We start from the raw sequence: 12191 nt of genomic DNA on the forward strand, positions 1-12191 counted from the left end.
AAAAAACAAAAAGCTACCTCAAAAGCTGCAACAGAAAGCCCTCCATATATTCATCGGTGACTGGTTGATTTCATGTTTGCGACCTTTAAATTGAAGCTTTGCAAACGGCCAAGAGGCGACGTTTTATGCGCCACTCTTGTGCGTTCGCCACGAAGGTCTCCGGTTTGTGTGTCGTGTTTTGCGTGTGTCTGCTCCGAACACAGTTGGGACTTCATGGCTTCCCTAGATCCTAATTTCTCCTAGGAAAACAGGACAAACTAAAACACGCTCAGCGGGAATGTGCCCTCTGAGGACTGGGGACAGAATTTAACATCAAGGGCCATCTCTTCTCGGTACCTTCAGAGAGTACAGGGCGGAAAGGCTTGTTTTCTTTTGAACAGAAAACATTTCCTCCAGAAACAGAGCTTGGTGGAGACAATGCCAACATAACCTTCAGGGCCCGTCCGCTGTTTTGCTCTGAGACATAAGCTCGATTTTCCGGCCAGGCAGGTAACACCGACCCCTTCGGTTCTTTTCTTCCCTGTGCTTCCACGCAGTCTCCAGATCAGCACTGTCAGACAGGGTTTGCTCACGCTGCTGATGTTTGCATTAACCGCAGGACTGAATCCAGAGGCCCCAGTGTCCCCCGATGAGGCCGCTCATGGGAGCAGGAGGAGGTTGGAGGTGCTGACTCGGATGTGAACCCTGGCTCAGGATTCCTGATAGGGTCACGCTGGCAACGTGGCCCAATTCCAGTGCCCGCCCACCCACGCCCCGCGAGAAACGAGATGTGCCCAAGTTAATACGGAACTCCCCACGAGCCTCTTCTTCAAGACTCCCCTTGGTATGGCCTGAGAGCCCTCCAGCAGCCCCATGTGTCCATGGGGGGCCATGTCAGCCCCAGTTGGTAGGGTGGTTGTTTTCATTCCTCCTATTTAGCGGGTTAAAACCCATAAATCAGCTATAGGACACACTGGGAATATAGCAAGGACGCAGTGGGGCATCAGCATTTTCATCCACCCACCCACCCACCCATCCATCCATCCATCCATCCATCCAGCAAATTCATCCCACCGAGTCTTGAAAACAGCCCCTTTCTCCTTGCCTGTGATGCAAGACGGCCAATAGTGAAACCAGCCAGCCAGAGTCTGACCACATGGGTTTTGTCACATTTGGGCAGCACGTGCCCCTGTGCAAGCCAAGCCCAGCTCACCCAGCCTGTCTCTCTGCCCATAAGAGGAGGCTGATGCTGACGCCCGCCTCCAAGGGCTGTCACGAAAGTCAGGCAGCGAATAAAACCCGCGGGGGGTGACACTCGGTTCACAGAAACTGTGGCTGCCATGACTGTGGTCACCAGGGCGTCACCTCTGCTTTCTCAGCTGATCTCGGGGGATCCCAAGGGTCTCCAAATGAGACCCCGGGGCCTCCAGGAAGGGAGGACTCTGCTCTGCCTCATTTTCCTGAGACGCTGCGGAGGCGCAGAGAGTTTGGGGGTCACGCGCCCCATCGGACGGCTGCAAAGGGGCTGGTGTGGGACCCCCAGGCCTCCCCAGGCCTGCCCTGGGGGGGTGCCAGGAAGGTGTGGTGTGCAGAGGAGAAGGGGGCGGGATGTACCTTTCGTCTGCTTTTCCACTCCACCATCGAGCCTTCCTGGGGCCCCTGGGCCGTCAGGGCCCGGGTCCCCCGCTGGCCCCCCATCGCGTGGGCCCCAGGCTCGGTGGGAGGAAGTGCCGTTGGAAAGCCCTGCCGTGGGAGCCGGCCAGCGGGTCGAGGCCGGCCGCCCCCGGACACCACGGCCCGTTGCCGTAATAGTTGGACGCTGCTCACCGCCCAGCTTCCCACACATCCCGCCATCTGCGTTGTGTCAAGCCCGGCCCTCTGAGTGGAGATGACGGTTTCTGGAGAAACCGCTGCCCTTCAGCAGCCGAAGGCCCCGGGGCGCTCGCCTCAGGACAGCAAGCAGAAGGGATTTTGAACAGCCCCGTGGCCAAGCCTGGCTTGTCTCCATAAGATGAGCACATGTGGGGGTCCCTCGGGAGGATCTGAGGCCCCCGCGGCTCACGGCCGTCCTGCCTGGGCCTCCGATTCTTCCCCGGCCCCGCCGTCGGCCGGACGCATCAGCCCGGGCACCCGCCACAGGCCTGCGCACGCCCGCTATGTGCCAGGTGCCGGCGGGGGGGCCCGTGACGCCCAGACGGATGACACACGGGCCCCACCAAGGAGGGCCCGTTGTGCGAGTGGTCTCGACAGGCAGGTGGCCGTTCTGGCCTGCTCCGTGGGGCAGAGGTCAAGGAGAACCTGGGCTCTTCGGTGGACCGGGTGGCGCCCGTCTTTGGAAGATCTGGGCTCCTGGGAGTCTGGTGTGTCGCAGCAACTCTCAGAGACTTTCCAGCACTGGGACCTGGGGTAATCCCCCTCCAGGAGGCTAGTACTCCGTGGCGGTCACGTCTGAGATGCAGGAGACGATGGGTCCAGAGGCCGATTCTAGGCACCCTGATTTGGGTGCGGCTGAGGGGGAGCTGGGCACCCTGGGGAGAGGCCAAAGCCAGACTGTGCCTGGCTCTCTGCTGTGGCCCAGGATGGGTTGGGGAGGCGGGCAGGGCGGGCAGAGTCTCTGCAGGGAGTCGGGACCACTAACCCATGTCCGTCTGCTTTGCAGCCCACACGGCAGAGGCGACTGGGACGGGAGGGGACAGCCACCTACACTGGGAGCCTCGCTGCCAACGGCCCCTGCCCAACAGAGCACCCGTCACGGCACTGCTGCCCCCACGCCTCGATGGGCCCTGGGTCTCCACTGGGTAAGACCCTGAGATTTTTCCCTGATCGCAGGCCCCTGGCAGGGAGACCTCACCCTCCCTGAGCCTCAGCGTCCACGCGGCACGGCTCGTCCAGTGGTCCGAGAGGCTCACCAGCTGTCAAACGCGTGGCTTTGCCCGCCCCCCTCCACAGAGCAAACCTGGTAGGCAGGGCCGTGCTGGGCATCACGTCCCAGCGTGAATGAAATCCACGTGAGCGCCTGGTAGGCAGTCCTCACTGAGTGCCACCTACACTCGAGGTCTGGGGGAGCCACGGCGGGAACAAGCCTGAACACGGCTAACACAGAAATCAGGGACGTAAACTTGAGACGGCACTAAGCTCTGTAACGAAGGAGACGAGACCAAGGATGTGATAGCCAGGGATCTGGGAGGGCTCTCTTGAGAGTGGTCAGGGAAGGCTTCTCAGAGGTGGTAAGATTCAGCTGAGAGTCCTGAGGCAGGAAGCAGCAGGCGAGAGAGGGCCCAGGCGTCCCGCGGGTCTGTTGAATTCTCTACCTTGACCGTCTCGCCTGGCGTTTCAGAGGCCCTGTCTGCTGCTCTGGGGCAACCGGCTTTGTGCTCCGCCCTCAGCAGTGGGGCATGAACTCTGCAGTCCTCCCTCCTGGGTGAGGGAGAAGGCAGTGGCCTCCTCCCCACCTAATACATCCCTGCCTCCCCGCCATCCCTTTTTGGGCCAGTCCTGCTCCAGGGTCAGGGACTGGACTCTCCACGTCCCCCATGCACCTCGTGGGGTCAGGGAGAAACCCGACGGCCAAACATCTGTTAGCACTCTGGGCGGAGGGAGGGGACATGAGCTCTGTAAAGCCACTTTGGATGCACTCCCAGGCTCTGCCCCGGCCCCGACTCCAAGACCCAGGTGAGGTCCAGGCGCCACCGGCCCGGGTCACTCTGAGATAGAACTGGGGTGTGGGGAACATCAGAACTGGTTGCAGGCTGCTTCTGCCCTGAGACAACGGCATTCCAGGACAGTTCTAGAAAGTTCCTCTTCGTGCCCTCTAGACAGGCTTTGCTGCTTCCTGGGGGCAGTGCAGGGAACAATCCAGAGTCCGGGAACCACTGAGCTATCCGCTGTGGCCTGCTGCACCCCATTAGGCAAATCTCCCACCTCCGGCCCCGTCTGGGATGCAGGTGAGGACAGGGCTGTGGCCCACCCTCAGGTGGATGAGTCACCCCTCTCTGTTTTTAACTACCTCCTGTACTGGCATCTCCTTACCATTTTTCTTTAAACCAGCTTGCTTTTGTTTACCTAAATATATTCATTTCTTTTTACAGCTTTATTGAGGTATAATTGGTATACAGTAAACTGCACACATTTACCACGCACTATAATTATTTTTAACGGAAGCGTAATCTCACTGTGGATAGGGAGAGCACAGCCACCTGCCATAAATAGGAGGCAACTGTAAAAAGAAAGTCAATGAAAACAAGACAACATAATTAAATTCTCACTGGATTCGTCGCCTGCCTCAGAGTCTGTTCTCTCTGGGAGAAAAGGGAGGTTGGCGTTAAAGACACGTTAGCTCCAACAGGGACTTTCTCCTTCACGTAATCAGAAAGACTGAAAGAAAGGAAAAGGGAACTGTTTGCGTGCTGGGTAAGAACATGTTTCCTTTGCGCCATCAGCCTTGGTCTGAAAACTCTTGCAAAAATAAGAGTATAGATGGTGTGAGCCATGCGAAGGGGGTACCTGCCTGCTCTTTCGTTCCCCCCGGAACTCATCCAACGTCCGCCCCATCTGAACCCTCTGCAGCAAAGTCTGAACCGCGAATCCAGGGTGCGGCGGTGGGTCTAGGAGCCATTTGGGTGCCCTCTGTGCTCAAGCCCACCCGGTGCTAGTTTTCACCACCAGCAGAAGAGCCCCGGGGGACGGCCACACCCTGTTCTTGGTGAACAAAGTTTTACCGGCACACGATCATGCCTCCTCCCCGACCCCGTTTCCTTATGGTCTCTGGCTGCTTTCGCTCTAGAGACCGCCTGGCCCACACACACACACACACACACACACACACACACACACAAAACCCACAAATATTTATTATCTGACCCTTTACAGAAAAAGTTTGGTGACCCCTGGTTTAGACCGACAAATGTGCCACAGACACGGATTACACTCGGTCAGGGGACTCAACCTAGCGAAGGGGAGACCGAATGTAAGTGCCCATCGGTCACGATTCACTGAGTGAGGCCCCAAGGAGGGGCCGTGGGGTGCCAGGCTCCGGGCCAGGTGCCAGGGACCCAGTGGGGGAAGGACGGACAGGCCACGGCCTCCTGCAGCTCACAGCACAGGGCTCCCCAAATGCTGCAAGGGAACCTCTGTTTCCCAAGCACCCCCCAGGCACTGTCACCGTGCTTCAGGCTTCCCGGAGGCCCTGACGGTGAGTCTGATGCCTCCACGTCACAGAGGAAGCAGCGGGGCATTCCCCGCAGCCACTGAGGGACGGAAATGAGATTGGAGCCCGGGTCCTCTGGCTGCAAGGCCGGCACACTTCTTGGGCCAGTAGGGATCCACAGGACCCACCGGGACCCGTGCCGCAAGGGAGGGTGTCCGCTGAAGGAGGCCGCAGGGCACGACGTGGCGGGCCGCTGGGCTCCAGGGTGGGGCTGAGACCACGCAGGGAAACTGAGGCTGCAGGAGCCCAGCCCAGAGGGAGGCGCTCGGCTCAACGCGCTGGTTCTCACGGCTCTGTCCGACCCCGTCTCTGTCCGACAGCTGCGAGGTGCGCCCGGGACCCGAGTTCCTCACCCGTTCCTACACCTTCTACCCCAACCGTCTCTTCCGAGGCTACCAGTTCTACTACAGGGACCCCTTCTGCCGGGAGCCCGCCCACTCCTTGCTCATCAAGGGCAAGGTCCGCCTGCGCCGGGCCTCCTGGGTCACCCGGGGTGCCACCGAGGCCGACTACCACCTACACAAGGTGGGCATCGTCTTCCACAGCCGCCGTGCGCTGCTCGACGTCACCAGGAGCCTCAACCAGACCTGGGCGGGCCAGGACTGTGCCCAGCGGCTGCCCCCGGCCCGGGCCTGGCTGCCCGGGGCGCTGTACGAGCTGCTGAGCGCCCGGGCCAAGCGGGACTGCACGGAGGCGCTGGGCTTCACCATGCACGAGCTCAGCCTGGTCCGCACGCAGCGCCGCGTGCAGCTGCAGCCCCGGGCCGGGCCCCGGCTGGTGGACGAGCTATACCTGGGGGACGTCCACACCGACCCAGTGGAAAGGAGGCACTACCGGCCCACGGGCTACCAGCGCCCGCTTCAGAGCGCCCTGGTGAGTCCGGGGCCCTGGAAGGGCGGGCACTGAGCCCCAACCCAGCAGGGCCTCTATGGTCCGGTCCCTGCCTAGGACCCTCTCCGCACCCCCACTCTGGCCTGCGTGCCTCAGGACATCTGCACATGCTGCTCCCTCTGCCTGAGACACCTTTACTCGGGTCTTTACGGGGCTGGCTTCTTCCAAAAGATCCGCTTTTCAGCCTGTCTGTGTCGGACCCTCCTGACATCCTTCTTGCGGGCCCCAGAGGGTCCCCTTCTGCCCTGCTGGCCATGTGGGCTTGGGCAGGCCTCTCTCAGTTCTCAGATCAGATGTGCCCTCCAATCCCCACTCTGCACACTTTCCAGCGCTCAGCTTGCCCTGGGCTACATGGTTTACTTGTTACCCGCCTCCTTCTCCTCTAGAAGTAGACGTTCCGCAAGGGTGGGGTCCCACTCTCCAGTGTCGCCACACGTGGCCCAGGGTCTGGCGAACCGTCGGGGCCACTAAATGCTAGTGAAGGAACCAGGGAGAGGTCAGCCCTTCTCCAGGGCTCTGCTGGACAGCCGCACAGCCTGTGGAGGGCAGCGCTCTAAAGCTCGGCGTGGACCTCCCTGTTGGCCTAGAGCCAGAGATGTTCATACTCAAGTCAGGGGCAGCAGCCGTTCTGAGGCTGACTGTTCTCACGACGCCGACTTGAGACAGCATCGTCTGGGCACCTTCTGAGAATGCAGAACCTCAGGTCTGAATGCAGAACGTCAGGTTCTGTGGGTCCGGGATGGGGCCTGGGGTTCTGCCTGGGGTTCTGCTCCCAGATGGCCCGTGGACCCCCTCCCCCCGACTCTGGGCAGGAGATGGCAGTACCAAGGGACCTGCCCTGTGAGACCCGCCTCCCCCGCCCCAACTCCAGCGTGAATTTCACTCGAGGTGCTTAACGTACATTTTTAAATGAAGCGGCCACAAACAAACCGCCCCCATTTGGGGCAGATCCCGGTCGCCCTTTCTTGCCTGCTGAGCACACGGGCAGAAAGAATCTGAGTTTCATTTGCAGAATGGACTCTCGGCACGGAACGCAGAGCCTGGCCAGCAAGGCGCGGGGAGGCTCGTGACTTCTCCAGTGGGGCTGGTGAGGCCTAAGGACCCCTCCTCAGAAAAGTGTTTGTAGAAGCATAAAATAAAATACAAAAGAATTTAAACAGAAACCGATTCTACTAAAATAGTTGCCCAAGCCTTAAAGCACTAATTTGTAACACGGGAATACTACGAACGCGAATTCTTTATTCTCCCTAATTGGGTGTAAACGATGTTCCCAGGATCTGCAACACGGTTACCAGGAGGCCGGCAACAAAGTCAGAGGTCCCGGGGTACAGGGGTTTGCTGCCTACACTCACAATTACAGAAAAGTTCACTTTTATTAGGGTTTATTGAAAGCGAAGTCAAGGTAGGATGCCATGGTGAGAATGTCAGTACAAGGTCCCCAAGGAATATCTTTCAAAAGTGAGAACAGGGCCGCCTGGGTGGCTCAGTCAATTAAGCGACCGACTCTTGATTTTGGCTCAGGCCATGATCTCACGCTTCATGAGATCGAGCCCCGTGTCAGGTTCTGCGCTGACAGCTCGGAACCTGCTTGAGATTCTCTCTGTCTCCCCCTCTTCCTCTGCCTCTCCCCACTCCTACATACCCACTCTCTGTCTCTCAAAATAAATAAATAAGCATTTAAAAAAACCCCAAACTGGGAACAAATAGATTGGATGGATGAGTTCAGGAGGTCCGCCACCAAGTGCTCTCTGAGCTCTTAGGCAATGCTCGCATCATTCAGCATGTATTGAGTGCCTACTGTGTACTCAACACTCACGGAACGAAAGCAGACGGGCAATGTCTCATCTCTGGGAGCAGCTGCTTGCCAAAGTATCCCAAAGGAGGGCACTAGGGATGAGCCCAGCTGCCCTCCTCTCCTCTCCCACCACCTCCTCCCAAGCCAGGATCCGGACAGCAGAGAAGCGTGAGAAGTTCTCATAATCAGAAAATCAGTCCGAGTTCTTTTCGTGATCTCAAAATTATTCCCTTTTTGGCAGCCAATGTTCTAGGCTGGTCTGACGTTAATCCTACTTAGAGAGGAGAAGGCTCTGGCAGTGGGGTGATTACTGGTGCCCACTACCTCATTAGGAGGGCAAACGGCTCTGAATACAGACAGGACGGACCCCCGGGGCACAGAAGATGACAATTTTCAGGTCTCCCCAGGCAGGACTCTGGGGCCGCAGACTCCTGCCGTCCTGCTGCCTGACCAGCCAGCATGGCCAATACAACCTGAACGGTGACTGAGAAACAGATCAGGAATGTGGGCACAGGCAAGCAGTGCCAGATGCACAGACATTAAATTAGATATCCGCTCACCAACTGCCCCCTCCCTGGGAAAAAAAAAAAAAAAAAAAAAAAAAGATCATTTCAGAGAAGAAAATGCTGCAGATAAACCCCCAAGGAACGAATTAGTCGTTACCTTATGCTCTCTGGGGCCCAAGCTTTGCCCAGGACCCAAACCAGATGGTAAACATAACATTTTTAGAAGTTAATTTAAAACCAATTTGATCCCCAAATTCATTGCCTGGATGTAGAATCCTAATCAATCAGCCAACACTCGACCAAAATCATCTAAGCCTGCTGTCACCTCTGGGGGTTAATTAGAAACTGTTATGTGCTGTTTGAGAGATAACTTTATGTAACAGGTTTGAACCAGTAAGAGTTTGGCTTCCGCACAAGCGTGAATTCTGCTGGCTGGGGCCTTGTGTATTAACACGTGCCACTCCAGACCTCTGCAGGATGACGCCACAAGGGTTTTTCATTTTTCTTCCCCTTCAAGCGCAGCAGAGGAGGAAATGCCTGTTCTCTCTCCTCTCTCCTCTCCCACCTGAAAGGCTCACTACCTCTCGATTTGTTATGCAGAACACCAGTTGCCCCAAATTACCAAACAGCATCCCCAGTGTCCTGTCTGCAGAAGATTTGAAGGGAGCGGGGGAAGAGGGGGGGAGAACAGCCCTGGTGTTATTTTGATGTAATGCATCCTGCCCTGTCAATCCCCATCAGTGTGACAACAGTCCGAATGTGGGTTAAAACGCCTAAATTCAACCCTTATCAGCCAGCGTTCCAATTAACCGGCCCGGCAGCTAAATACCCAGCTTGCTCATTTCTGTCCGTCACATTTCTGCAGCCATTCGCTGGCATTTCAAAGTGCCTTCCCGTCCTCTGCCCTCACGTCAACATCCCCCAAGCCAAAAATAATGCAGGTTTCCATATTATGGAAATCGAGGCAAGTTGAGGTCCCTCACAGACACAAATAATAAAAGCTGCTAGGGGCGCCTGGGTGGCTCAGTCGGTTAAGCATCCAGCTTCAGCTCAGGTCACGATCTCGAGGTCCGTGAGTTTGAGCCCTGCGTCGGGCTCTGGGCTGATGGCTCGGAGCCTGGAGCCTGCTTCCGATTCTGTGTCTCCCTCTCTCTCTGCCCCTCCCCCGTTCATGCTCTGTCTCTCTCTGTCTCAAAAATAAAATAAACGTTAAAAAAAATTTTTTTTTAAATAAAATAAAATAAAAGCTGCTCATGTGGCAGATCTGAAAACGAAAAAAGCAAAAAACTAAAAACAAACACAAAAACCCCTGTTCTTAATCATCCAATATTTTCTTTCTAAACGAGAACTCCCGAATGCCGCTTGTGTGGCATAAAACTCACCCAGCAGCAATCTGTGCAAATTGTGTGTGTGTGTGTTTGCAAGAGAAAAAAGAAAAAAAATGGAGCTGACTTCCCAGCTGGGCTCTCAAAGTGCCCCCTCTTTTCCCTGGCCTGTCCTGCCCGTGCCCCTGGCCTGAGGTTCCCTCCTGGGATGTCTGCCAGTCCCCAGTGTCAAGCCTTGCTTTGACAAGCGGTCTCTCCCAGGACATTTACCTTTGAGAATGATGCTCTGGATCAAATTCTGGGCAACAGCTCCCTTCCAAAACAAAACAAAACAAAATGAAAACAAATGCACAAAAAACCCCACACCAAGATGTCTATATCTGGTTCCTTTTTGGCCTCAACTGAGCCTCTTTCCTCCAAAATGCAGCCTGAGTCCTTCCCCACACGTGGATTTGGCATCCGTTTCCTGTTGACGGGTTTTACTGCAAGCCCAGCTTGGGGACTCTGTAAAGCAGGGACCGTCTCTGTTCCACGGTCTCCTCGGTGAGACTCTGAGCAACGGGCAGGAGTATTTTCGTGGCCCTGCCTCCCTGTCGCCACATGTGCTTTCTAAGGGAGGGAGAGAATGATGCCCACCTTCCCGGGGGACGTTTTTGAAGCAAAAAGAGCGCCTCTTCTCCACCCCGAGGTGGAGAGGGTGCGGCTCCGAGGAGGGTGAAGTTTTCAGTCTGGAAGGGACGGGGAAGAGGCTCCAGACGGCACGGTCCAGCCCGTCTCCGCCACGTCCGGGCTGGGCCGTGGGCTCCCGGAGCTCCAGCAGCTTCGGCCAGAACACGTGGCGGTTGCCCGAGCTGGGCCCTGCACAACGCCTGGCACTTAGGAAGCTCCTAAAAGTGAAGGGGGGCGGGAGGGGGTTAACAGTGAGCCAGGAGAAAGGCCACAAACTCCAATGGCCGAATCTTAGGACCAAGCAGGCGGGGTGTGGGACAGAAAACCTCCAAATCCCAGGGCGTAAGGCACCCCCACTCTTTCTGGCTCATTCACCCACGCGTTATGTGGCTGCTGTGAGCCCGGCCCTGTGCAGGGAGCTGGGAACAGAGTAGCCGCGGGCCTCCGGGCTCTCGGGACCTACCCTCCAGCGAAGGGAGGGGGAGGGGTGGAGAGAAGAGGTGTGCCATCCGGAAAAGTGTCGCTAAGGCCTCCCGGAGCCGAGAGACTCGGGGGGACAAGGAGCAGCCAGCCAGGCCAACACCGGGGGGGGGGGGGGGGCGGGGGGGGGGGGGGGGGGGGGTCAGGGGGGGGGGGGGGGGGCAGCAGGTGCGGAGGCCCAGGAGGGGGCGGAGCTTACGGAGGTCCGAGGAGGGCAAAGTGGCCGTTGGCACGGGAGGCAGGGAGTGATGGGCGGGGCCTGCGATGCCCCGGTGCAGGGTGCGCCCCGACGCCCCGTCCACGTCGGACACTCACCGTTCTCCTTGCCTTCTGCCAGCACCACGCTCGCCCCTGCCCCGCGTGCAGCCTCATCGCCGGCTCCAACGAGCACCACCCGCCCGTGCTGCCCCCCCAGGTGGCCCTGCCCCTGCGCCTGGGCGGCCGCTGGGTCAGCCCCGGGTGCGAGGTGCGCCCCGCCGTGCTGTTCCTCACCAGGCTCTTCACCTTCCACGGGCACAACCGCTCCTGGGAAGGGTATTACCACCATTTCTCGGACCCCGCCTGCCGTCAGCCCACCTTCACCGTCTACGCAGCCGGCCGTTACACCAGGGGCACGCCGTCCAACAAGGTCCTCGGGGGCACCGAGCTGGTGTTTCAGGTCACGCGGGCCCGGGTGACTCCCATGGACCAGGTCACCACGGCCATGCTCAACTTCTCGGAGCCGAGCAGCTGCGGGGGCCCGGGGGCCTGGTCCTTGGGGACCGAGCGGGACGTCACAGCCACCAACGGGTGCCTGCCGCTGGGCATCAGGCTCCCCCACGTGGAGTACGAGCTTTTCAAGATGGAGCTAGACCCCCTCGGGCAAAGCCTGCTCTTCATTGGACAAAGGCCCACGGACGGGTCGAGTCCCGACTCCCCGGAGAAGCGCCCCACGTCCTACCAGGCGCCCCTGGTGCTCTGCGACGGGGTGTCCGGGCCCCTGCTGCGGAAGCCCGACCTCAGGGGCGCGGGGCCATGTCCCCGAGCGGCCCCTCTCCCCGCCCTGCCCCTTGCTCTAGGGCTGGCCCTCCTCGAGTGGCTATGAAATTAACGTGTGACCTGCAGGCCGCTCCTCTGGCCCCTCGCCGCCCCGGCGGACTCCCTCGGGGCGCAGACCCCTCCATCCATCGGTGAGGAGGTGCCCGTCCCCCGCTCGGCTGTGTCTCCGCCGTGGAGAGCGACGCGGCCCCGCTGCCCCCCGGGGGGCGGGGGTGAGCACCCGAATCCAGGCGCACCTGCAAAGCCGAGGACACCACGGCGGGCAATTCGACGCGAGCGCTGACCACGAACCTGGGCGCGGC

The 12191-nt window shown here is 58.7% G+C and overlaps 1 protein-coding gene across 1 annotated transcript; it reads left to right on the forward strand.

The window, feature by feature from the left end:
- Positions 1–2517: 2517 nt before the first annotated feature.
- Positions 2518–11935, forward strand: APCDD1L (APC down-regulated 1 like). Its single transcript, XM_049650380.1, has 3 exons — positions 2518–2777; positions 5506–6058; positions 11189–11935. Exons 1-3 carry the CDS (start codon positions 2620–2622, stop codon positions 11933–11935), a joined length of 1458 nt encoding a protein of 485 aa, XP_049506337.1. The 5' UTR covers positions 2518–2619.
- The last annotated feature ends 256 nt before the right edge of the window (positions 11936–12191 follow it).

This window comes from Panthera uncia, assembly GCF_023721935.1.
Source record: "Panthera uncia isolate 11264 chromosome A3 unlocalized genomic scaffold, Puncia_PCG_1.0 HiC_scaffold_11, whole genome shotgun sequence".
Lineage (NCBI taxonomy): Eukaryota > Metazoa > Chordata > Mammalia > Carnivora > Felidae > Panthera > Panthera uncia.

Bases quoted from the DNA above. Each gene is read 5' to 3' on its own strand.
- APCDD1L (XM_049650380.1), top strand. From the start codon at position 2,620: ATGTCCGTCTGCTTTGCAGCCCACACGGCAGAGGCGACTGGGACGGGA. The intron at 2,778-5,505 runs GTAAGACCCTGA...TCTGTCCGACAG, and splicing joins GGGCCCTGGGTCTCCACTGG to CTGCGAGGTGCGCCCGGGAC. The intron at 6,059-11,188 runs GTGAGTCCGGGG...GCCTTCTGCCAG, and splicing joins GCCCGCTTCAGAGCGCCCTG to CACCACGCTCGCCCCTGCCC.